The sequence below is a fragment of the Coregonus clupeaformis genome, chromosome 14, assembly GCF_020615455.1.
Source record: "Coregonus clupeaformis isolate EN_2021a chromosome 14, ASM2061545v1, whole genome shotgun sequence".
NCBI lineage: Eukaryota > Metazoa > Chordata > Actinopteri > Salmoniformes > Salmonidae > Coregonus > Coregonus clupeaformis.
The window spans coordinates 27739235-27765814 of record NC_059205.1 but is presented as its reverse complement, the minus strand read 5'-3'; the positions used below and the strand labels follow the sequence as shown (position 1 = coordinate 27765814).

Sequence of the window (26580 nt, the reverse complement as noted above, 5' to 3'; positions counted from 1 at the left end):
ATAATAAGCGAAAGTAAAATAAACAATCAGAAATTAACAGTAAAGCTGCATCCCTGTATGATGAAAGAAATCTGTGATTTTTACTTGATGTTTTTATAATGTCTTATGTTTTTAACTCTCTCTTTTATCTCTCTCTCTTTATCTCTCTCCATCGCTTTATTTCTTTCTCTCGTTATCCCTCTCTTCCCCTCTCTTTCTCCCCCTCTCTCTTTCTCCTCCGCCTCTCTCTCTTTCTCCTTTTCCATCTCTCTCTTTTTCTCTCTCGCTTTCTTTCTTTCTCTCTCTCTCTCTCTCATCTCGCTCTCTCTCTTGGCCTCCATTCCTGCTTCTGCTCCCAGCCAGGAAGCCCCAGTCCCCAACCCTCTGATCAGCTGCCAAAAGATACTAGACCAGAGCTCAGAGCTGCTTAAAACCATCCTCTTGTTCGGTGTGCACTGGTTTGAATGCATGCAGATGATGGCTGGGTCTACATAGGCTGCAGTATTCTACTGCTCAACCTAGACTCATAAATTAGACTAGAATGGAAAAGGCCATTGTGTAAGACTGAGGTGTTTCAGCCGGAGGTGTTGATCTGTTTCAACCGGTTTAAAATTAAATGTATATTTAGCGTAGTGAGCATTGTTGGCACAAAATCAATTTCATAGAAATTGTTGATGATTGACAGTTTTTTATGCAGTTAATTCAATTATACATTGCAAAGTCTCCCCATGTTTTAAACCATTTTTCAGAAGTCCTCGTTGTGATCAGAAGCCTACTATGGGGAGACTATGAAGCCATAGAAGAGAAACCACATGCAGTATAAACCATTACAATGGTCTGGTCCTTTGCAGTTTTGTGCGATTGAGTCATATCCTTTAGGTTAGGAGGTTGATTGTTGTTCGGTGATGTCATGGTTGGCATAATCACATGTTTATGTAAGCAGCAGACTTAGCCTAGTTTTCTTCTGAAAACCTTGAGGCTTGAACTGTAAGCAAAAGCTCAAAAGCAGCTGTAGGATATGGTTAAAAACGCCACCATAATCAAAACATTACTGGTAATGAGTCTGGAGACAAGCTAGTCAGCATGGATTACTCCTTAGTTCCGAAATGGATCTCTGAGTACAAGTTCACTAGTTCAAGTTCCACAATGCTAGTTGCACTGTTTCTCACCCTAAACAACATGCTATTTTAAGGGATGGACAACGGATGGATTCAGTGTGGTTTTACTGGATGTCAAGCCACTGGGAAAGGGAAAGGGGGATACCTAGTCAGTTGTACAACTGAATGCATTCAACTGAAATGTGTCTTCCGCATTTAACCCAACCCCTCTGAATCAGAGAGGTGCAGGGGCAACTAACCACGCGGGTCTGTGTCTTGAACAATAAACAGTTGGGTTTATTGGCACCCTTGATAAAAAGCAAAAAACACTTTATAAAATAAATAATACAAATGCTGAGCTATATTGTATGCTCCAATTCTTTTTTCAATTATATTATTTTCTACTAATACAATTGCACAGAGAAAGAGGTTTTGTCAAACAAGTCATACAAAAAAATCTCAAAAAGGTACAGGTCAGAATTATTGCCATCCCTGTTTTCAATACTATAGTACCCTCGCCTTGCGACGATAACGACACTGAGCCTTTTTCTAAAATGTTTTGAGATTGGAGAACTCATTGGGAGGAATCTTAGACCATTCCTACATACAGAATCTTTCCAGATCCTTGATATCCTTTGTCTGATTTTATGGACTGCCCTTTTCAATTCACAACACAGGTTTTCAATGGGGGAGACTTGAAATGTAGATTTTGTGGTCAATTAACCATTTCTTTGTGGATTTTGATTAGTGCTTGGGGTTATTGTCTTGCTGGAAGACCCACTTGCGGCCAAGTGTCAGCCTCCTGGCAGAGGCAACCAGGTTTTTGGCTGTTATGTCTTGGTAAAGTTCATGGCCCCAGGACCAATGGAAGCAAAATAGCCCCATAACATCAAAGAGCCACCACCATATTTTACCATAGGTATGGGGTACTTTTCTGTATATGCTTCTGTTTTTCAACACCAAACCCACCACTGGTGTGCGTGGCCTAAGAGCTCTATTTTCATGTCATCTGACCATAGCACCGGTTCCAATCCAAGTGCCAATGCCATTTATCAAACTCCAGGCGGTCCTCTGTAGCCTCGTACGAACCATCCTGATCTTGCAAGCTTATATTCTGTTTCACTACACGGATACAGTCTGACCACAACCAGATTCAAACAGTTTGAATGTTTCCCTTCCGTCCTCTAATAATCTGTAGGGGTGGTTGATTTGATGACTACAACGAGAACTGGGCACAGAAGTTGAAAACCATAACAACAATGGCTGCTCTTGAGCAGGTTGGTGTTGGAACTGGAGGGCATAACTGCATTGAAGGCTTTTCGCTCTTCTCCCGACTGGGTTCGCGAAGAGCTTGATTTATCAGCTAGCTCCACTGGTTGTCAAGAAAATGGGACGGATCAAGAACCCAATTCTTGTTGTTGTTGCCATTGGTCACCCTCCATGGAGGACCAGATCAGAAAGGCTGCGACGCGCTGGGGATCACTGCTATGCAGCTTGGTGTAAATAATGATGAGCACATCCTCCATGGACGTTGCCAGGTTCTTTTCGGTAGCCCAGAGTCTTGGTTGCTGAACGACAAGTGGCAGAATATGCTTCCATCAACATTGTATCGAGAGAACCTCATGGGGATTGTTGTGGATGAGGTTCATGTCACATACAAATGGTAAATATATCTACATAATTTGATATTAATGAGTCTGCGTAATGTTGAACATTACTTGGACTCCTAGCTAGCTATTTAGCTAGCTAGCTAGTGGTGTATAAGTAAAAATGAAATGCTTGAAAATGTCCAACATATCTGAGAACTTATTCTAGAAAACAATGAAATGATACCTTTACAATTGGTTTACCCTGTAATATATATATATTTTTATATATACAGCTCTGGAAAAAATTAAGAGACCACTGCACATTTTTCTTAAATCAGCATCTCTACATGTATGACAGCCATTCCATTCCAGTGTCTGTTGAATTCCAACACAGGCACACCTCATTCTACTGAATTAGGTACTGATTAGGCGATCATCTGAACCAAATCTTATTTAACGAGGAAAAGTATAAAAACCACTGCTGTGGTCATCACTATCCTCTTGCAATAGGACCAGCTGGATGGCAAAAACAGTGCTAATAGTACCTCAAAAGTAATATTAATCAAAAAATAACTATTGACCATGCCAAAAGAGTTGAAAAGGAAAGTTTTGAGTGAGGAAAAGAAGGGTTCAATTCTGGCTTTACTGGCAAAGGGATACAGTGAGCATCAGGTTGCTTCCATCCTTAACATAAGAACAAGGTCAAGCAGCAGACATTGGAGACAACAAAGCTACAGACCGGCAGAGGGTGAAAACGACTCTCTACTGACCTGGATGACCGCCAACTCATTCGAATGTCACTCAACAACCGTAGGATGACATCAAGTGACCTACAAAAAAGAATGGCAAATGGCAGCTGGGGTGAAGTGCATGGCGAGGACGGTTCGAAACAGGCTCCTAGGGGCAGGGCTGAAGTCGTGCAAAGCTAGAAAAAATCCCTTCATCAATGAGAAGCAAAGAAAAGCTAGGCTGAGGTTTGCAAAAGACCATACGGATTTGACCCTAGAGGACAGGAGTAAGGTCATCTTCTCTGATGAGTCCAATTTTCAGCTTTGCCCAACACCTGGTCGTCTAATGGTTAGACGGAGACCTGGAGAGGCCTACAAGCCACAGTGTCTCGCACCCACTGTGAAATTTGGAGGATCGGTGATGATCTGGGGGTGCTTCAGCAAGGCTGGAATCGGGCAGATTTGTCTTTGTGCAGGACGCGTGAATCAAGCCAAGTACAAGGTTGTCCTGGAAGAAAAGTTGCTTCCTTTTGCTCTGACATTGTTCCCCAACTCTGAGGATTGGTTTTTCCAGCAGGACAATGCGCCATGCCACACAGCCAGGTCAATGAAGGTGTGGATGGAGGACCACCAGATCAATACCCTATCATGGGCAGCCCAATCTCCAGACCTGAACCCCATTGAAAACTTCTGGAATGTGATCAAGAGGAAGATGGATGGTCACAAGCCTTCAAAACAAAGCCGAGCTGCTTGAAGTTTTGCGCCAGGAGGGGCATAAAGTCACCCAACATCAATGTGAAAGACTGGTGGAGAGCACGCATGAAAGCTGTGATTGAAAATCAGGGTTATTCCACCAAATATTGATTTCTGAACTCTTCCTAAGTTAAAAAATTAGTATTGTGTTGTTTAAAAATGAACATGAACTTATTTTCTTTGCATTATTCGAGGTCTGACAACACTGCATATTTTTTGTTATTTTGACCAGTTGTCATTTTCTGCAAATAAATGCTCTAAATGACAATATTTTTATTTGGAATTTGGGATAAATGTTGTCAGTAGTTTATAGAATAAAACAAAATTTTTATTTTTACCCAAACAACACATACCTATAAATAGTAAAACCAGAGAAACTGATAATTTTGCAGTGGTCTCTTAATTATTTCCAGAGCTGTATTGTTGAAATATCATAGCTCTTTTGTCATGTATATTGCATTAACAAATGTGTATTTATCATTGTTGTTATTACACTGTTTTCAATTTGTCTCAACAGATGTCCCAGACGGTTTGAGGAGCTGGCTGCATCTCTCTGTCACATTGTGGACAGATTCATCATATTTGGTGACATCACTGACATTGCAACAGGTGTCAGAAATATTACCAGTCAAACGTTTGGACACACCTACTCATTCCAGGGTTTTTCTTTATTTTTTACTATTTTCTACATTGTCGGATAATAGTGAAGACATCAAAACTATGAAATAACACACATGGAATCATGTAGTAACCAAAAAAGTGTTAAACAAATGAACATATACAGTGGGGAAAAAAAGTATTTAGTCAGCCACCAATTGTGCAAGTTCTCCCACTTAAAAAGATGAGAGAGGCCTGTAATTTTCATCGTAGGTACACGTCAACTATGACAGACAAATTGAGAATTTTTTTCTCCAGAAAATCACATTGTAGGATTTTTAATGAATTTATTTGCAAATTATGGTGGAAAATAAGTATTTGGTCAATAACAAAAGTTTCTCAATACTTTGTTATATACCCTTTGTTGGCAATGACACAGGTCAAACGTTTTCTGTAAGTCTTCACAAGGTTTTCACACACTGTTGCTGGTATTTTGGCCCATTCCTCCATGCAGATCTCCTCTAGAGCAGTGAAATTTCTCGATATTTTTTTCTAATTTTGTCAGTCATAGTTGACGTGTACCTATGATGAAAATTACAGGCCTCTCTCATCTTTTTAAGTGGGAGAACTTGCACAATTGGTGGCTGACTAAATACTTTTTTTCCCCACTGTATTTTATATTTTATATTCTTTAAATAGCCACCCTTTGCCTTGATGACAGCTTTGCACACTCTTGGCATTCTCTCAACCAGCTTCACCTGGAATGTTTTTCCAACAGTCTTGAAGGAGTTCCTACATATGCTGATCACTTGTCTGCTTTTCCTTCACTCTGTGGTCCGACTCGTCCCAAACCATCTCAATTGGGTTGAGGTCGGGGGATTGTGGAGGCCAGGTCATCTGATGCAGCACTCCATCACTCTCCTTCTTGGTAAAATAGCCCTTACACAGCCTGGAAGTGTGGTGGGTCATTGTCCTGTTGAAAAACAAATGATAGTCCAACTAAGCCCAAATCAGATGGGATGGCGAATCGCTGCAGAATGCTGTGGTAGCCATGCTGGTTAAGTGTGCCTTGAATTCTAAATAAATCACAGACAGTGTTAACAGCAAAGCACCCCCACACATAACACCACCTCCTCCATGCTTTACGGTGGGAAATACACATGCGGAGATCATCCGTTCACCCACACCGCGTCTCACAAAGACTCAGCGGTTGGAACCAAAAATCTCAAATTTGGACTCCAGACTAAAGGACAAATTTCCACCGATCTAATGTCCATTGCTCGTGTTTCTTGGCTCAAGCAAGTCTCTTCTTATTGTTAGTGTCCTTTTAGTAGTGGTTTCTTTGCAGCAATTCAACCATGAAGGCCTGATTCACACAGTCTTCTCTGAACAGTTGATGTTGAGATGTGTCTGTTACTTGAACTCTGTGAAGCATTTATTTGGGCTGCAATTTCTGAGGCTGGTAACTCTAATGAACTTATCCTCTACAGCAGAGGTAACTCTGGGTCTTCCATTCCTGTGGCGGTCCTCATGAGAGCCAGTTTCATCATAGCGCTTGATGGTTTTTGCGACTGCACTAGAAGAAACTTTCAAAGTTCTTGACATTTTCGGTATTGACTGACCTTCATGTCTTAAAGTAATGATGGACTGTTGTTTCTCTTTGCTTATTTGAGCTGTTCTTGCCATAATATGGACTTGGTCTTTTACCAAATAGGGTTATCATCTGTTTTGATTTGTTTAACACTTTTTTGTGTTATTTCATAGTTTTGATGTCTTCACTATTATTCTACAATGTAAAAATAAAGAACAACCCTTGAATGAGTAGGTGTGTCCAAACTTTTGACTGGTAGTGTACGTCCAGGGGAAACCTCTACAAAGGAAGCATCTCCCATGCCGTTTGCCAGGTTGTAGACATGTCTACACATACAGCAAAACAAGAGAGAACCATGAGAAAAAAAAACATCACATATTTGTAGTAGATTCAGTGCCAGATGCATTACGCCGATTCTGTTGCAAAACGTTTTGCAACAGAAAGCATTTACTCCAAACGGAAAACACAAATGATAGTTTCAATTGGACAAATTCAGGTATGGCCCTCCCTGTTTCATTTGCTTTGTTTGCTTCCGTTTGATTCTTAAATGGTAAACGGTTGGGGCCACAAAACCAACATACTGAGGCAAGACTCAGCTTTGGCTTCTTCCTGTCCAACATGCAGGATGCAGTGAAGGAGGGTGATGGAGAGATATTGTTGAGGTTATACACTGTAGCTCTGTTGTTCTACAAGGCCTATGGTCATAGCCAATATGCCTACAGTACCATTCTACTGACTTTGCAAGTCGGTGCCACTCTTTCCCCTCGGTGGCACAAAGTCTTACTTGGAACAGGTTCTGTAATGGGAAGGGAAAGAATATCCCCCTTGATTTACACCTGGAACATTTCAATTTATTGAAGTCATTTTTTGAAGGGCCTGCATCCAAACATGACTGAGCAAACAGCAGACAAGATTAGCAAGTCCATTGGCGTCCTCAAGGACTTGATGGACAGGCTTCAAAATCTAGTGGCATCCATCATGCTGCTCGCTAGACTGGGGACATTCTAGGCCTTGTGGTGGTTGTCAGGGAGGCAGAGCTGTATACATTCAGGCAGAGTTCACAGCATTCCCTGGTTTGAGGAGTGGAGAAATGTTCCCGTTTGATTTGAAACAACTTGGGTGTCAGGCTAGCTGGGGATGTGGTTGGCTCAGCCTGACCATCAAACCCTGTCTAAGAGGTAAACAGTGATTGGGAGTTAAGGAGCAGGAGTAGGCTAAATCAACTAATGTTGTCACTGTAGATATTGCTTATTGAACTGTATTTGTATTTATCAGTACAGCTTTTTATCTGATTTTACCTGTAGAACTTTCCATGTATCATTGTTCTGTTGTCTACTGTAACAAAGTAAAAATCTAACTTTGATTTATGCTTCTTGATTAATTCATCATTTGAAAAAATCCAAAATGTTAACAGTTGAAATTAAACTACACCACCGACAGTTTTGTGTAACAGTAATGACAGTTTTAATCCGTTGCATTTGGACAAGGAACAACATTCCGATAGTAACACAGTCTAATTTCTGAGCAGTCATTCAACTAACCACTATACAACAAGAAAGTCTGATGATGATGATGATGTGCAGAATTTCTCTTGCATGTTGTAATCTGAATACTGGAAGGTTGTTGACAGCGTAGGCACTGATGCTGACAGCACCAACACAGGTGTACCTAAAAGACAAATACATGGACCAATGCATCAGGAATAGTAACCATTATAATAGCCTAAAGTTATCAAAAGAAAACCTGCATCATATCGGATGTTTTTGAAAATATTATAGACGCACTGCTGTGTTTCCAGATGTAATATTTTTTCAACAGGGGTGTACAAAATTGTTTTATCCATCTTAGATAACACTATTCATATTAAAAGTGCACATGACTGTGTTCTTTCATGTCCCTTACACAGACCTAGAGGCTCTTAACCCAGCATGACATGGAGATATTGTCTTGTTAAATGATGGAAAATCAGCTGGCTTCCTCTTGAATTTGATTGCTACATGATAGGGTTGAGAAGGAAGTGAAAATGATCAGGGCCCATATTTAGGAAGTTACAACCAGGAGGGATCTGATCCTTGATCAGCACTTCTACTCTAAGACGCTTTATGAATATGGGCCTAGGACATTAACTGGCACTGGTTATATTCGGTGACAATGTTTACTCACCCTCTTTGGCAATGGATCTGAGTTTTCCCAACTTCGCAAAGCTCTCTCTGAAGGCTGGCTCCCCTTTTGCACACTCTCCCCTGGTTGAAAGAAAATAAGATCCAACATAAGAGTCTAGATCAGAAAGTATAACAATAACATCCATAGTTATGGACTTTCAAACAGAAGTCTTCATAATGTCCAATACTGTCTGTAACGTTGTAACGTTAGGTTACAGTAAGGCATATAGCTAGCTAAAGTTAGCTAGCTAGCTTATCGTCTTTGAGAAGGTCTGTTACTTATGCACTACTAGCTAGTTAACCCCAGCATTTCTCACTACCATTGTAAAGCCGTAGTTATTTTGTTGGTTTGACAGTCATTTCTGAGGATTATTTATTTCATGTGATTAGTGAGTCTGCCCCTCGTTTTAAGGTCAACCCTATTACGTGAACTGAACTCTCGTTTTAATATGGTGAAGATATCTGGCCATTTTCTGGTGTTTTGTGTTAGAAAACTGAGCGGGCCGTGCATAACACGTCAACCCTGTTACCCATAGATAGACAGGCTAGAAATTCTTAAATTAAACATTTTCGTGAAGCTTGCATTCAATTGCTCCTCCCGGTTGCACACAACAAGCTTCCATTCCCCCTGTCACAAGGGGATTTATAGCTGATATTAAGATGAAATCATCAACCCTCTTATGGTCAACCCTGTTACTTTATTTGGCACTTAAATGTCCAATGCAGACGTTTTTATCTCAGTATCAAATCATTTCTGGGTAACAATGAATTACCTTACTGCTCTTAGCAAAGAGCAATTTCTCAAACAAGAGTTTTGATAGGACTGCCTGGGAGTGGTCTGAGTGGGGAGGGGAAAACGGAACATTTGCTGTTATTGGCAAAGAGGTGACGTCACCAGGCAGGCCACAACACCATCCTACCTAAGCCCGCTGAAATATCAGGCGTTCTTTTCAAACAGCTCTTACACTTAAAGGCCATTATCATCAATTTTATAATTTCACAGTATTATTCCAACCTCATAGTGTGGAAATATATATAAAACACAGTAAAATATTTTTGGGGACTGCACTGGGCCTTTAATAGGCACTTACTATAGTAACGTTTTAATTTAACCTCTTGATGGGAAAATGTTTTCGTACTCCCTGACTAAGGCCATGCAACCGAAACGAGTTTTTAAAATCTTTGTTCCATTGAACATGCCATACAAATAAAGGCATTTTAATTAATTATATGAACAGTGCCTTGGTCCACCTTTCTTTTTGGTGTTTTTTATGAAGTTGAACATGTGCTCTTTATGACAGAATGTTACAATTAGGTGAAATCAAACGTTTTATTGACCAAGTTACACGTTTCAAAAGGCACCGAATTGGTGGAACGACCCATTTAATTCCACTCTGTCACCCGACAGTGGAGCGGGAAGACAATGTCCATGGCATGCTGCCAATGGGTGTGCGTGTGAAACAATTTAATATTCTAGAGCACTACAGCTCCGTAACCTAAAAATGGCAAGCATAGCAGACAGGTTACATATGGATTTTGTTTTGACGTTTATTGTAAAGATTGATCATTGACCTTGCTTGAAATGATTCATTGTCATTGTGAACAGGGCTTGAAAACAACCACTTAAGGCAACAAAGACACAGACAAACAGGGTCTTTCATTGGCAGCTCTTCTAACAGATGCCTTTGTTGTTCTTTCAACGTTGAAGGAGGCAAGAATCCGAAGTAGCCTGTGCTCTGCTTTGAAGCTTCTGAGTCTGACCAGTCCTTGTTAATGTCAGACCATTGGATTGGATTCTATTGATCCAGAATTCAACCTTACCCTCAGTTAAACATCAATAGCTGGTTGTGTCACAGTTTTGTCTGAAGTGAATGAGTGGTCTGGTCTGGTCCATGTGTTATTGTGTCCACAGTTTACACTGGTGTGGAAACTGTCCTTTGCCAAAAACCATGTCATGGCTGGCCTGCCATTGCTCATCTAATATGGCTGGATCAAAATCCTAGTCTCCCGCTGAACTGTGGAAACTAGTTTCCATGCCAGCTGGATTTTCAGAGGGTTCAGTTCATCAAATGTGTACTGTACGAGCTGTGAAAGAAAAACCTAGTAGTCAAAGGAAAAATTGTATTCTGTCCAAAAACATTTAAAAAAAGGAAAGTTGCTTCCGAGTAATAAGACTTTCGTCCTCTACTCAAAAACAAAGACGGCGTAGTAGGCCATCTGTAAGTGAGTGAACCTAATAATTTGTAACAGAGTGTTTGTAACAGAGTGAGAGGCCTGTATTTGTTCAGCTGACTGCTATAGCCTAGCTGTTTGTGTTAATATGTTCTCCAGGGAGAAGGTGGAGAGACATACAGGTAACTGCCAAAGTAAAGGAAACACTTGAGTAAATTATGGTTACAAAGTATATTGAAAGCAGAAGCCTATTATTTGGCAGGGAATACTTTTTGTACATCAGTGATTCTACACCTCAATTTGCTTAAGCTGGACTCGAACCCAGGTCCAGCGATTACAAGCCAACACCTTAACCGTTACACGATGTTAGGATTTTGAAAGTTGTGTAGTGTACGCCCGGCATTGATGATTGCGTCTCTGACCCGCTCACATTAAACGAGCGTCGGTGACGGCCGCGTGCCCCAAGTAGGCAACGACACTGGGATTTTGTCGCCGATCTCATAAACCTGTCTGGGACAGTTAAAGAGAGAGGCCCACCTCGGCAGAAAATCTGTCTCACTCCAGCAGGGGGCATTTTTCGGCCACCAATAAGGAGTTTTTATATGGAGGTCAACAAGTGTCGATTGTGGTCAGCAAAAAAATGAATGGTTTATTTGATTGAATAGAAGTTTCATAATGCTTAGGTTGTTACGAGTGTACTGATATAAGTAGGACGTGACATCCCCTACACTTTGAGAAAAAACACTTTATATCAGAGGCTAGTAGCATAGCATCTCTCCATTTGAATACAGGCAGTTGATGTCAACAACCCTCATCAAATATTCAAACAAGTATTAATATAATTACATGTGTCCACCATTCTAAAGAAAGGATAGGTGGGAGCTAGACAGCCTGCCATGCTGCTTTGTGGACAATGACTCCCATTGTTAGGGCGGAGAGACAAGTATCTTGTCAGTATATCCATAATCTTTGTCGAAGTCTATGGTATCTACTAGCATATCTGCTAGCAGATAGCGCAATGACTGGAAGTATATGCTAACGCTAGTTGACAATTACGCTAGCGCTAGTTAGCAACTTCTTCCAAACCGAGTTTGGTGGAGAGGAGCAAATTGAGGTGTCGAATCACTGATCTACAAATAGTATTCCCTGCCAAATAATAGGTTTTTTGCAATTAAGATTTGCAGAGCTATGCCTCCCCTGGCTTTATCCTCTTAGTTACCAACTAAACCAGTGCCTGTCTCTAGATTGTTCTAACCATTCTACATGATCTCACAAAGAGGCTGCTGGTCAGAATTTAGAACACAACAGTGGTCATTGACGACGGCAGCCAGGCAGTGTTGATGTCAGTGATTTACTTGATTCCATGATTACAGCTCTGCTTAGTAAGAGACAGCACAGCACACAGCCATAGAAGCTTTAGCTATGCTTCAAATCTGACTTGGGAGGCACATGGGCCAGACTATGAGGTCAAGTTAGTTTAGGCTACTCATTCATTCTCCAGACTGTTAAAGAACTATGAAAATGATTGTTATTGATGATCATTGTTGCTTTTAGATCTTCAATGATTTGAAGATTTGTGTTTGAAACAGTACAATGTTGACGATTTCTGGAAGGTTATCCAATGCTGATATAGTGGAGGTCTACCATTGTATTTGGGTAGAATTGCCTTGGTTGCTGTAAAATAAGGGATGACTTGGTTTATACCATGAATGATAAAGAAATGTGTTCAGGGTTTATCATGAACAAGCAACCTCACTCTATTTACATGTGAAATCCCATGGTTAAGAGTGCTATGCCCCTTTTATTATTTATTTATTACATCACCACATTTTGTTATGGTAAGCCCATGACTTTAATATGCATAATCATTACCAAATGAATGACCAAATTTAGCAATCATATTTCACAAAAATCTTGCAATGCAGAATAAAATATTATAAATAGGCCTAATGCTTATTGTGTCCAGTCCTTCCTCTTCCAGGGCCAGGTAAGAGCTGTTTAGCAGCACCGCAAGTTGCTTGTAAACTCCATACCTTTAACCAGCATTTATTCTAACAACTGCTTCTTATTTCCCTCTCCTTCTCCCTCTCTTCCTCCATCCACAGACGGAGGCTCATCTCTCAGCGTTCCTCCTTGGAGACACTGGAAGACATTGAGGAGAACGCCCCTCTACGCAGGTACTGTATAGCAACAACTGTCACGTTCCGCACAACTCAGCACACCACTCAGAAACATACGTTTGGTTTGCTCTTATTTTAGAGCTGTACTTGACAAGTCAATAACAGCTTTAGCCAGGGAAGTATTTTGGTAAATAATGACATTGGGGGAACTGTAATTTCACTTCAGTTTGATTTGTGGAGTACTTTTATTTGCTGTGGGGTAGTGATGGTGGGAACGTCATGCTGCTGCGGTAATGTATTGGTCTGGCTCCGTCTCTCTGTTTAGAGTTGTAAAAATATATGTTGTCTTTACGGCTGAAATGGATCCCAATGAATCACATTTTGTTTTGATCGGTCTTATTTATTTGGTGTGTTTTTTTAGATGCAGAACCCTCTCAGGTTCACCCCGACCAAAGAGCTTCAAGAAGGTTCACTTCATCAAAAACATGAGGCAACATGATATGCGCAATGGAAGGTATGAATGACAACAACCCCAGCCCTAATTCCGTACAAAGTTTCAATGGAAAATGGCAGGATGCCCCCCAATGAACACTCAGCGGTTTGAATATCTATCAGGTGACCCAACTTTAGCCTAAATCTTGGACAAGAGATGTAGGTTATTAATTATAATATAATATAAATAATATGCCATTTAGCAGACGCTTTTATCCAAAGCGACTTACAGTCATGTGCGCATACATTTTTACGTTTGGTGGTCCCGGGGATCGAACCCACTACCCTGGTGTTACAAGCGCCATGCTCTACCAATTGAGCTACAGAGGACCAATAACCTTAATTGAAGGTTATTCCTTATAGCTTAGAAGTACTGTATCAATGAATGTACTATTGATTGATAAATTGTCTTATCGATTGATAAATGTATCAGACTGCTCAGCAGTTCATTGGGAGTCTGGTTAGTTTTCACTGAAATAATCTCAAATCGAGTTTAGATCTTGTTTTGTATATTTTGTTAAAGCTATACAGTAAGGATCACACCATTTTAATTACAAATGAGTCATGCAACACATCACTCTCTCACTTTTATATACAATGGTGCATGCATGTTCACTTAGAAATTCCAGAGCACTGAAGACATTTTAGCACACTGATTTATTTTATATATTCACACAGTTATATGTAGCTATTGTTCAGCAGCTTCTCTCAGTAATGAATATTATCACCTTTTATGACTATTTTCTGGAATCTAAAAGGAAATAGACGGTTAAACTATTTCCATGGCACTTAATTTTGTATTATACAGATCATTCAACTAGCATTTTATTCTGGCATTTTTTTGCTACAAACCTCAAGCTTCTTTTACACTTGGGTGTACTGGACCCATTTTTTTTGATTAATTGTTTTTGAAATATCATTCTTGACAGGTATTTGTACGGGTCTTTCTTTTGTCCCAGGAAGAAAAAGGAGTACATCTATGCTGTTGTTGTTTGTATTTACTCGTATCTAGCTTATCAGTGTGCCATATACAGTAGTAATAAATTGCCATAAGTCACATTCTGCCTGTGACATTGATATTAGTCAGTGAGTAGGCCTCTTATTGGATGTCATAACTCAGAAGGTATAAATCAGTGACAGTTTATTAAGTGTTAGTTATGCAACTTTATTGTTCAATTGTTTTACCTCATGTGCAGCTGATATTCTAATATTGTAAGATAAACAAGTTTGGTATTTTTTAGTCTCCAACTCAAGACATGGCTAGTAGCCTCATTTTAAAAGATCTCTATAAAAAAATGCATCATTTTGTCCCCAAACCTCTGACTACATAACACTCACACAACACATATAAAAAAATACAGTATTTCATTTAGTTTTCTAAATCTAGATTGTTTTACTGCGCACTTTTTTTCTCCATCTTTACCTGTAGATCTGAATGTATTTTTCAGAGTTAATTCCTAATTAGCATATTTATCATTTTTGTTTTATAGGATAGTCCTAATCAGTGGCAGAAGATCCCTTTATAGTGTATTTTCTGTCCTGCCCTATCGAGATTGTAGCCAAGCAGGGTATGTATCCTACAGCATGCCATCCTCCCAACCTTTGTTCCTTCGTTCCATGCTTTCCCTCCATTCTCTCATGGTTCATTCCACCAATTCGGTGCCTTTTGAGAAGTGTAACTTGGTAAAAAAAAACGTTTAATTTCACCTAATTTTAACATTCTGTCATAAGAGCACATGTTCAACTTAATAAAAAAAACACTGTTTCCCATCTCGAGGTAATTATTTCCCCCCATGATTTAACTTCTAAGTGGTCCGTCTATGAATTCAGGAAATCATGTAGGAACGTGTCATAGCTACACGCTTTTAAAACAATTACCTGCACTCCAGATCGCCAAATCAGCCAATAGATGGTAACATATGGGCATACTTGTCTAGAACACATCCATCCGTTTACAGTATATCTTCATGACAAAGTATATATTTCGCTTAGATGTGCTCAATATAAACCATGTACCAAATTATTAAACTCAGTTTCTCCTTAAATACCATCTCGCAATGTAAAGGGAAAACCTAGTCAGTTGCAAAACTGAATGCATTCAACCGAAATGTGTGTTCCGCATTTAACCCAAACTGCCTTGCTCAAGGGCAGAACGGCAGATTTTCCCACCTTGCCGGCTCGGGATTCGAACCAGCGACCTTACTGGCCCAACGCTCTTAACCACTAGGCTACCTGTGTCTGTGGGAAACGTGGGGAAAGGGCCGTTGTTGCCATAGCAACGTACTCTGCACTCACCTTGGCGGAGACCAACTGCAAGTTGAATTCGGTGAGATGGATTCCTAAACAAGCGATTTTTACAGCCACTAAACATGCTGATCTTGACTTTGGTATTATTATGTGTAGCTACGTTTGCTTGCTAGCTAGCCAGCCAGCCCAGAGAAAGAGCATTGCATTGTGGGTTTTGTAGTCGACTTTCCACAATGATTTTCACGTTGCTAACAACCTTGTTATAACAACAAATCGCTTTATTCATCTAAAAAATCGGATTTATTGAATTCTCCATGTGGCTTATTTTAAACGGCACATCATTTAATATAACAGGTTTTTAAAATTATATTTTGGTGCACAATTTCTACATAAAATAAAAGGCACTCTTTTCGTGGAACGATCCTCATCCCTTTTGTTTCTGCATATATAATCTCCTATAACTGCTACTTTATTACATTGGGAGGTTTGAACATTGTTAGATTGAACAATTTCCTGGACTTGTTGGTTTTGGTAGATACTTTTTTTTACAACAACAAAACCTTTTTGTAAGAAAGATGAACAAGTAATTAATCACACCCATTTAAAGGGAAAACCCACTCAAATGATGCATTTCGCCGCCTCATGAAGTACAATATCTTGAAAACTTGAATGCTGACATGCAAAACATTTTGGGACTGTATCAACAGTGGACTAATGAAAAAAATACCAAAAGATAGTATTTGAGTGGATTTTCCCTTTAAGGTTTGTATCCATTTCCCTATGTTTTCATATAGGCCTATAGCAGAGGAGGCTGGTGGGAGGAGCTATAGGAGGACAGGCTCATTGTAATGGCTGGAATGGAATGAATGGAAGGGAGTCAAGCGTGGTTTCTATATGTTTGTGTTTGATACGTTCCATTAATTCCATTCCAGCCATTACAATGAGCCCGTACTCCTATAGCTCCTCCCACCAGTCCTCTGGCCTATAGGTTGCTATTGGCTGTGTCGCTATATCTCTTTGGAAGATGTCATGAAGTTGTTGTTTTTTTGTTCTAATACGACACTGTTTTGCCCGTTGCAAACGTTTGTGGCTTTGCTGTTATCATGTAGGCTGCACCTTTCCTCAAGTCATTGCTGCCATCAAAGATTCCGTAGCATGCTTTTATCTCAGCATTCACTGATAACTTTGCATGCGCTTTGTTGCAATTGCATAACACACATTACAACATTTCGGTGTGGACCCAATGATCCATCCATAATAGAGCATTTTGGAGTTTCTGTTTGGAGTTTACACATGATATCCCAGTTTGTTGTTGGTCATCTTGTTTATCCTCCCTGTGTGGTTAGAGGTGATATTTTTTGGCCCTTGGAAGAGAAAGCCTGGCTTATCAGTAGTCATCTTTCTTATTGCAACACGAGGTTCAGACTCCTACATGTTATGGGAAACCATAGTAGTCCTGAACACTCTCCGGCCTGGTAGCCTCCCACCTGGCCTGCCTGCCTGTGTATGGGGAATGTGGCAGTGTTGTTGTGACCTTGGTCCTGGTGCTCCTCACGAAAGAGCTTGTGTTGGAGGAAGTGTAAGAGAAAAATAACTGATCAACACAGAGAATAAAAGAGAAAGAAGGCACCATTCCAGGGGCTTAGTAAACCTAGCCATACATCAATATGTTTTAAAGAGCTAGTGAAGCCCCTAGTGATATCCAATAGCCTCAGCCCTGAATGCCCAATGCTGCTACATATGTTTGCTACAGCAGCAAAAGGAAATGTGGATTATAATGAATAGCCATTTTTGTTGAGGTTGATAAATCTTTTGTAAAGGATAATCAAGTCTGAAAATTCAAAGTGGGAATTACAAACTTCAGAATACTTTTTAAACCTCAAATACACAAGTTTTACATTTGCTGCATTGCAGGAATGTTCTCCTACAACAGGGTGATCAAATTAGAATCCTACACCTGTAATTGATTGTTGAAAGTTAAATAACGTTTTTGGATGGGTCTTGGGAGTGTCGCTGCAGCAAAATACCCTTGACTGACTATGTAAAGAACTGACCAAGTGAAAATCCCATGCCTGTCCTAAAATGTAAATACTCAGTGCCATGTAAAATAAGGATCACTGACATTATGTCCATGAGACATACAGTGCATTCGGAAAGTATTCAGACCCCTTGACTTTTTCCACATTTAATTACATTACAGACTTATTCTAAAATTGATTAAATTGTTTTTTCCGCCTCATCAATCTACACACACAATACCCCATAATGACAAAGCAAAAACAGTTTTTTTTTTATTTAATTTACATAATTATTCAGACCCTTTACTCAGTACTTTGTTGAAGCACCTTTGGAAGTGATTACAGCCTCGAGTCTTCTTGGGTATGGCGCTACAAGCTTGGCACACCTGTATTTGGGGAGTTTCTCCCATTCATCTCTGCAGATCCTCTCAAGCTCTGTCAGGTTGGATGGGGAGCATCGCTGCACAGCTATATTCAGGTCTCTCCAGAGATGTTCGATCGGGTTCAAGTCCGGCCTCTGGCTGGGCCACTCAAGTACATTCAGAGACTTGTCCTGAGGCCACTCCTGCATTGTCTTGGCTGTGTGCTTAGGGTCATTGTCCTGTTGGAAGGTGAACCTTTGCCCAGGTCTGAGGTCCTGAGTACTCTGGAGCAGGATTTCATCAAGGATCTCTCTGTTCTTTGCTCCGTTCATCTTTCCGTCTATCCTGCCAAGTCTCCCAGTCCCTGACGCTGAAAAATATCCCCACAGTATGATGCTGCCACCACCATGCTTCACCGTAGGGATGGTGCCAGGTTTCCTCCAGACGTGACGCTTGGCATTCAGGCCAAAGAGTTCAATCTTGGTTTCATCAGACCAGAGAATCTAGTTTCTCATGGTCTGAGAGTCTTTAGGTGCCTTTTGGCAAACTCCAAGCGGGCTGTCATGTGCCTTTTACTGAGGAGTGGTTTCCGTCTGGCCGCTCTACCATAAAGACCTGATTGGTGGAGTGCTGCAGAGATGGCTGGCCTTCTGGAAGGATCTCCCATCTCCACAGAGGAACTCTGGAGGTCTGTCAGAGTGACCATCGGGTTCTTGGTAACCTCCCTGACCAAGGCCCTTCTCCCCCCGATTTCTCAGTTTGGCCGGGCGGCCAGCTCTAGGAAGAGTCTTGGTGGTTCCAAACTTCTTCCATTTAAGAATTACATTTACATTTATGTCATTTAGCAGACGCTCTTATCCAGAGCGACTTACAAATTGGTGCATTCACCCTATAGCCAGTGGGATAACCACTTTACAATATGTTTTTTTTTGTTTTTTTTGTTGTTGTTTTTTTTTTTTTGGGGGGGGGGGGGTAGAATGATTACTTTATCCTATCCCAGGTATTCCTTAAAGAGGTGGGGTTTCAAATGTCTCCGGAAGGTGGTGAGTGACTCCGCTGTCCTGGCGTCGTGAGGGAGCTTGTTCCACCATTGGGGTGCCAGAGCAGCGAACAGTTTTGACTGGGCTGAGCGGGAACTATGCTTCCGCAGAGGAAGGGGAGCCAGCAGGCCAGAGGTGGATGAACGCAATGCCCTCGTTTGGGTGTAGGGACTGATCAGAGCCTGAAGGTACAGAGGTGCCGATCCCCTCACAGCTCCATAGGCAAGCACCATGGTCTTGTAACAGATGCGAGCTTCAACTGGAAGCCAGTGGAGTGTGCGGAGGAGCGGGGTGACGTGAGAGAACTTGGGAAGGTTGAACACCAGACGGGCTGCGGCATTCTGGATGAGTTGTAGGGGTTTAATAATGATAGAGCCCACTGTGTTCTTGGGGACCTTCAATGCTGCAGACATTTTTTGGTACCCTTCCCCAGATCTGTGGCTCCACACAATCCTGTCTCGGAGCTCTATGGACAATTCCTTCAACCTCATGGCTTGGTTTCTGCTCTGACATGCACTGTCAACTGTAGGACCTTATATAGACAGGTGTTTTCCTTTCCAAATCATGTCCAATTAACTGAATTTACCACAGGTGGACTCCAATCAAGTTGTAGAAACATCTCAAGGTTGATCAATGGAAACAGGATGCACCTGAGGTCAATTTCAAGTCTCATAGCAAAGGGTCTGAATATGCATGTAAATAAGGTATTTCCGTTTTTTATTTTTAATACATTTGCAAACATTTCTAAAAACCTGTTTTCGCTTTGTCATTATGGGGTATTGTGTGTAGATTTGATGAGGATTTTTATTTTTAATCAATTTTAGAATAAGGCTGTAATGTAACAAAATGTGGAAAAAGTAAAGGGGTCTGAATACTTTCCGAAGGCACTGTAGAACTAGACAGTGAACAAGTCCAAGCTTCTGTCTGTTATGACTTTCTCCTGCATTTTCTCCCTTTCTTGCCCCAATTAGAGTTTTTATTGATTTACCACAGTGTTCATAATAACTAGAATATTCAATTACCTTGCTAATTAGCTCAGTCCTCTCTGGGACATAATGGCACCGTAGAATTCTGGGAACCTAGAATGCGGTTGGCTTCTCTTAGGTTCTCTATCTGGTCCAATTCCACATTCCTTTTTTTAGAGCCATCTCATGTTGTTAATATTAAAAAGCACATAGTTTTCATTGCTCAGTCCTAAATTGGAGGTCTCTTGCTAACCTTGCTAATTGTTAATAAAACATTTTTTAAATGTGAATACATTTAGGTTTGATTCTGATAGTTTAGATATTGTTGTTTTATCTCTGTGAAAAGGCAGATCTGTTTTTTTTTCGCCACATTTGCCCCTCATTTCTTATTAATTGATACGTCAGCCACTTGACAATATACTTTTTATTTTCTTCCACTACTGCGTTCTTTGATTTCCCTCTCCGTTTCATCCTTTGACAGACTGCAACAACTGTCTTTCCTGGCTTGCAAAAGGAAAAGCTTTGTCCTGGAAAGCGTTGTTGCTTAGTTTCCTCCCTTCTTATCTCATCTCCCTTCCTTAAAGTTTGCTGCCTTGGGATCTTTGTATGTGTGTGTGATGCATCTGTCAACAAGATTTTCCCATGTGCCGTATAACGCTATTTTCATCACAGCTCCACCTCAGACAGTCTGCCATCTACTCCTAATAACAATGGTCATGTGATGGCCCTCTGTGTCATTGTAAAGCAGTCATGCTTGTCCAGTGGCCTTATCCTGCTATTGCTACTGGCCTTTCTGACAGGAAACTGTAACCACCATATACCCTTTAGTCAAATCAGTCTGGTGAAAGTCCATGAAATGATGAAAGTTTAACAATAATGCATTGTTATTTGGTATGAGTCAATGCAGAACCCCCACAACATTTGAAGGTGACACCTTTAGTTGGTAGATGGTTTTACAGCAACACTGGAACCGTGAAGTGTTTTTCTAGAACATCTGCTCAAGACTGTAACCTGACAGGTTATTTTCAACGACTATGTACCACTGACACAGTTTCAACTCAGTGCAGTACTACATTTCCTTATTTAGTCAAGCATATGACCCCCTTTATTTAGAAATCTAACACACTGATATGAAATGTAGAGTACTGGTGATGCAACGTCTGAGCTGCAACCGCCTGCATTCCTTTAACCGTACTTGGCAGAATGCTACAGTATGTCTGTATGAATCCACACACTCTCATTTCACCCCTCGCTGTGTGCTTCTTAATATTCCAAATTCTAACAAAGATCACCCACCCAATCAGAGATCACATACAGGTAAACGGAGAATCTGATTGGTTAGTGCGGTGCTCTACAAATCAATAACACGCACATTTAACTGTGTGTAAAAGATAGAACTAGATCGATAGAGTTAGAGACGCTGAGGTGGAGTCTAGACAGCAGACTGTTTGGCAGTGGGTGTGGATGTCTAAAGGTGTTGTGCCCCGACAGGGACGTGAAACTGGAAAGCGGGCGGCAACGGCACCCCTCGGGCGGGGTCAGTGCCAAGGAGATGGTGATCGGGCTGGAGGGAGTGGAGCTGGGGGCCGACGGAAAGGTGAGAGAGGACTGGAGATGGAGACAAACGCATCCTGTCCTCCTTGCGTTCAGTTACAGATCAGTTATCACATCGAGGAAGAGAAAGTAAACAGGGGTCCAGACCATGTGTGAGAGCCTGAACATGAGCGCCTTAACAATAACATGCTGTTAAAAATGTGAGTATGTCTCTCTTTCTCCATAGACTGTGTCGTACACCCAGTTCCTGTACCCCACCAACGCCCTGGGCAGTGGTCGCAGGAACACCATAGACTCCATGTCATTCTTCTCTCAGTCTCGTAACATCAGCCACCGCAGCCTCAGCCTGGGCCGGGCCAACAGCAACCAGAGCAGCATCGACACAGGTCAGGCAAATGAGTGTGTGGATCCTCTGGAGTAGTTGTAGCATTCATACAGGTCAATGTGTGGATCCTCTGGAGTAGTTGTAGCATTCATACAGGTCAATGTGTGGATCCTCTGGAGTAGTTGTAGCATTCATACAGGTCAATGTGTGGATCCTCTGGAGTAGTTGTAGCATTCATACAGGTCAATGTGTGGAGCCTCCATTCTGGAGAGAGCCCCTGCATAGGAGTAGGCCTGTGTCAGAGTGGGTAATGATACATATCACTTTCTCCCAGACATAACCTTCCACAGTGTGACGTTTTAGTTGAACAATTACATGTTCAACATTGAGGGCTTCTATGCATAGTCACTTTACCCCTACATACATGTACAAATTACCTCGACTAACCTGTACCCCCGCACATTGACTCGGTACCGGTACCCCCTGTATATAGCCTCGTTATTGTTATTTTATTGTGTTACTTTTTATACATTTTTTACTTAACTCTATTTTCTTAAAACTGCATGGTTGGTTAAGGGCTTGTCAATAAGCGTTTCACGGTAAGGTCTACTACACCTGTTGTATTCGGCACATGTGACAAATAAAATTTGATTTTAATTTGACTGTGTTAGAAGAAGTGGAAAAACACTATTTTTCTTTCTTTTCCCCAATGTTTGTTTATCCTTGGTTCATTGTGTGACTGTGTCATTTTGTCCCCTACAGGGAATGATCTGGGGGACTTGATCCAGGAGTACGACCCTAATCTGCTGGACGATCCCCAGTGGCCATGTGGGAAGCACAAGAGAGTCCTAATCTTCCCCTCATACATGGTGAGACACCACTCTACTTACCAGACATGGGTTCAAACAGCATTTGTTTTCTTAAAAATACTTTGAGAGTTTGATTGAGCCTGCCTTTAGTGCCACATGGACAGGGTTTGTACTTTGGGCAATTATATTGGTTCCATTGTGCCAGACAAGTTCAATCAAGCAAAGCTAAAGTATTTGAAAGATTTGGAGCCTATCTAACTTGTTTTTCAGATTATTATAATTTTTTCCAAAAACAGTTGTCAGAGACACAACCTAAGAGAAACAACCAACCAGCTTCTATTTATAATCACAGACCAGAGGTGGCACCACAGGTCCCAGTTTTTTTCCCTGGGGCCCAGAGTTTTTCCTGATCTGGTAATCTAACCAGATAAATACTCTGGACCCTATGACAGTGATTAATCAGTTGTAAAAAGGTTTATATGGGCTATGAAGCTCCAGAGTTTTTTAATCAGGCCACATGGTTTAAAAAAGAACTGCTGAAAAAACTCCTGGCCCTGGGGAGGATGTAAACCCTGTCAAACTGCAGCAACCTTGTACTTGTTCATATTAATTATATTTTAAAACAAGACTAATGGGGGTTTCCTCGACACGGAGACAAGAGTTACAGTATAACTGACAGGGCTGAGTTTGCTTTATGCAGGTTTACATCGTGTATGCTTATCCAACTGTAGGCCTAATTCAAAATGAACTTGTTCCATGTCATCACTATTGTGTTGATGTGGTTATTTCCAGTAAATACTTTTGGATTAAAAAGGTCTAGGTAGCCTAGCCAGCCCAAGTTTGAATCTAAACCAAATTTGATCACATTCACATTTTCTCCTATCACAAACAGATGGGCTATAAATACAAAACGTTACCGCTAAGTTTACCCTGCCCAGAGGAACATAGAGCATAGTAAGCTATATACAGCGGCTGTTAGTAGCCTACAGCAGAGGTATTCAACTGGGGGTACTGCAGGGGTCCACGGAAATATTGCAGGGGAAAGAAAGTGAAAAGATATTTGTTTTATTTCAATGTTTTTATGAATATCGCTAGCAACAACAGAATAAACTAATTTTGAATTACATACTTACAGTAGAAAAGAGGAGAATATCTTATTTCTAATGATGTCAACTTTATTTCTTAACTCCTAATATTAAGAAAATTACCCTCATTGGAGCCAATTACACTCACGCACCTGCAGTGTTGCAAGTGCTGCTGGTAAGTTTTCTTGACTTGGACATACCGTAATCTGATTGGTCAAGACACGCACAGAACCTACAGCACTCCGATGTGTAGGACACATCAATTTTGCACGAGTTGACAAATTATGAGGCAAATCAGCCTAAAAAACAGTACTTTGTCCCTCATTTGAACGCTTTTGCGTCAATATTCTTTATTACACTTTTTATTTTTTTGAAAAGTCCTCGGGCAAATGCCAGCTTGCCACACGTTTGCGGGTGGCTCTGCCTCATACTGTATCAACTGAACTCACTGTAAGTCCAAAGAGTCTGTCTGACCATTCTAATCAGAAAGGTAATTGGCCCAATCCCTGGTTCAGGTGTGTGAATACACTCCCTGTCTCTCTATACAGTAGCGCTTTAACAGCTAGGGTGTGTTAGAAATGGCACCCTATTCCCTGTATAGTGCACTACTTTTGACCAGGGCCCATAGGGAGATGGTCAAAAGTAGTGCACTAAGTATGGAATAGGGTGCCATTTCAGACTCTCACCTCTAGTGTGGTTTATCCGGTCCACTCCTTTTCCTGTGGCCATACCACACTGTTACTTAATCACTTTCCCATGTCTTGAACTTGGCAAGGGAACGCTAGTTATGTGTTCATATAAAAGCAACAACAACCGACTCCCAGTTCATTTCTCAGTTGGCTCTGTTGATGTTATCTGGGCTGGTAGAATACACAGACCAGACGTGAAGTATTCAGTTAAGGCTTTTTGTTTCTTATTTTCCTCCCATTGCGAAACCCCAGCGCCTTACAACAATAGCTATTGTGTTTACACTTGCTGAACGTTTCACTGCACGATCAGTCACTGTGCTAATCTAAGTACCCATGCCTTTTATCTTTCTTGAACTGATCTTTCAAGTTCTGCTACTAACTGTAGCATGGGATAGAAATCAATTTAGTACATTTAGTTTCCTTTGCGATCAAGGATATATCTATAAATGACATTCCTTTCGTTTAGAAATGCGCTCTCTAGGTTTCCCAGGGCCCACAGTAGCCACAGATTTGCTGCAGTAGTCAAAGTATACTTAGAAATATTTTGGTTGGTACAAATAGTTTGGTATATTTTGAATTCAGATATGGAGCTGCATGGAGGAATGCTATCCAGGACCAAAAATACCAAGTTACAAATACTAGTTTGATAAAGTTGTTTGAACAAAGCAAATGACTTGCCATGAGCCAACTTGGGCAATATGCTGTTTGGATTATTGCTCTCTTATCACATACCTAGATTCAGTGGGTCAACTTCAGTGCTCCTTCTATCTTCCTAGATAACAGGTATGAGCCTCTGACCTGAAATAAAATTAAATGGCTCAGTTAAAGTACATCAACCGAACATACAGAGCTTGGAAATGTAAAGCGTCGTAAACGTTCTAGAATATGATTCTGTTTTATCGTGGAACGTGTATGTCGTGCCACCCGATGTCACCTGACTCCAGAGGAGGCTGGTGGGAGGAGCAATAGGAGGAAGGGCTCATTGTAATGGCTGGAACGGAATGAATGGAACGGTATCAAACATATGGAATCCACGTTTCACTTCGTTCCATTAATTCAATTCCAAATGCTCCTCCCACCAGCCTCCTCTGCCTGACTCCAATATCTCATGCTCCGTCGCTGATACTCAACCACCTCCTCAATGACCAAATGGAACCTAACACTGAATCTAAAGGTCACATCACCTTCCATAGTGAGATTGATGCCTCTCTGTGTCCTCTTCCACTTATACAATAACGTAACACTTGCACAATTTTGCCAACAACAGAGCTTAACATCAGAGCCTGTCTGTCTGACACCAATACTTTCATCTCCCTTTCAGACTACAGTCATAGAGTACGTCAAGCCTTCTGACCTCAAGAAGGACATGAACGAGACATTCAAGGAGAAGTTCCCCCACATACGGCTGACCCTCAGCAAAGTCAGGAGGTAGGGACGTCTATGCGAAACATACACTACAGGTCAAAAGTTTTAGAACACTCATTCAAGGGTTTTTCTTTATTTTGACTATTTTCTACATTGTAGAATAATAGTGAAGACATCAAAACCGTATTGACTGACCTTCATGTCTTAAAGTAATGATGGACTGTTGTTTCTCTTTGCTTATTTGAGCTGTTCTTCCATTGGACTTGGTCTTTTACCAAATAGGGCTATCTTCTGTATACCCCCCCTACCTTGTCACAACCCAACTGATTGGCTCAAACGAAGGAAATAAATTCCACAAATTAACTTTTAAGAAGGCACACCTGTTAATTGAAATGCATTCCAGGTGACTACCTCATGAAGCTGGTTGAGAGAATTCCAAGAGTGTGCAAAGCTGTCATCAAGGCAAAGGGTGGCTATTTGAAGAATCTCAAATATAAAATATATTTTGATTTGTGTAACACTTTTTTGGTTACTACATGATTCCGTATGTGTTATTTCATAGTTTTGATGTCTTCACTATTATTCTACAATGTAGAAAATAGTAACATTTAAGAAAATCCCTTGAATGAGTAGGTGTTCTAAAACTTTTGATCGGTAGTGTACATTTGAGTATGTTGTTGAAATGATCATTTTGTGTCAGCCTTATTTAACCCCTTGTGGTTAATCGTATCAACAATAGTTCCTGACAGACATTGGGCACACTATGGTACTTTTGGGTTCTTTTTTGTTGTTGTTGCATTGACCTCTTTGCATTTGTCTGTTATCGCCCTGCCTTCACCAC

General features: G+C 40.9%; 1 protein-coding gene across 2 annotated transcripts in view; it reads left to right on the top strand.

Annotated features, from left to right (window-relative positions):
- LOC121581067 (CDK5 and ABL1 enzyme substrate 1-like) overlaps positions 1–26580 on the top strand; it is a 33958-nt gene that overhangs the window by 3375 nt on the left and 4003 nt on the right. Inside the window, exons 2-8 of one of the 2 annotated variants that reach the window (XM_041896434.2) lie at positions 12774–12845; positions 13210–13302; positions 14771–14848; positions 21404–21509; positions 21693–21852; positions 22554–22660; positions 25696–25802. In XM_041896434.2, coding sequence (XP_041752368.2) covers positions 12774–12845; positions 13210–13302; positions 14771–14848; positions 21404–21509; positions 21693–21852; positions 22554–22660; positions 25696–25802 — 723 coding nt within the window. The remainder of the gene's footprint in view (positions 1–12773; positions 12846–13209; positions 13303–14770; positions 14849–21403; positions 21510–21692; positions 21853–22553; positions 22661–25695; positions 25803–26580) is intronic. The other variant, XM_041896435.2, reaches the window with a different exon arrangement.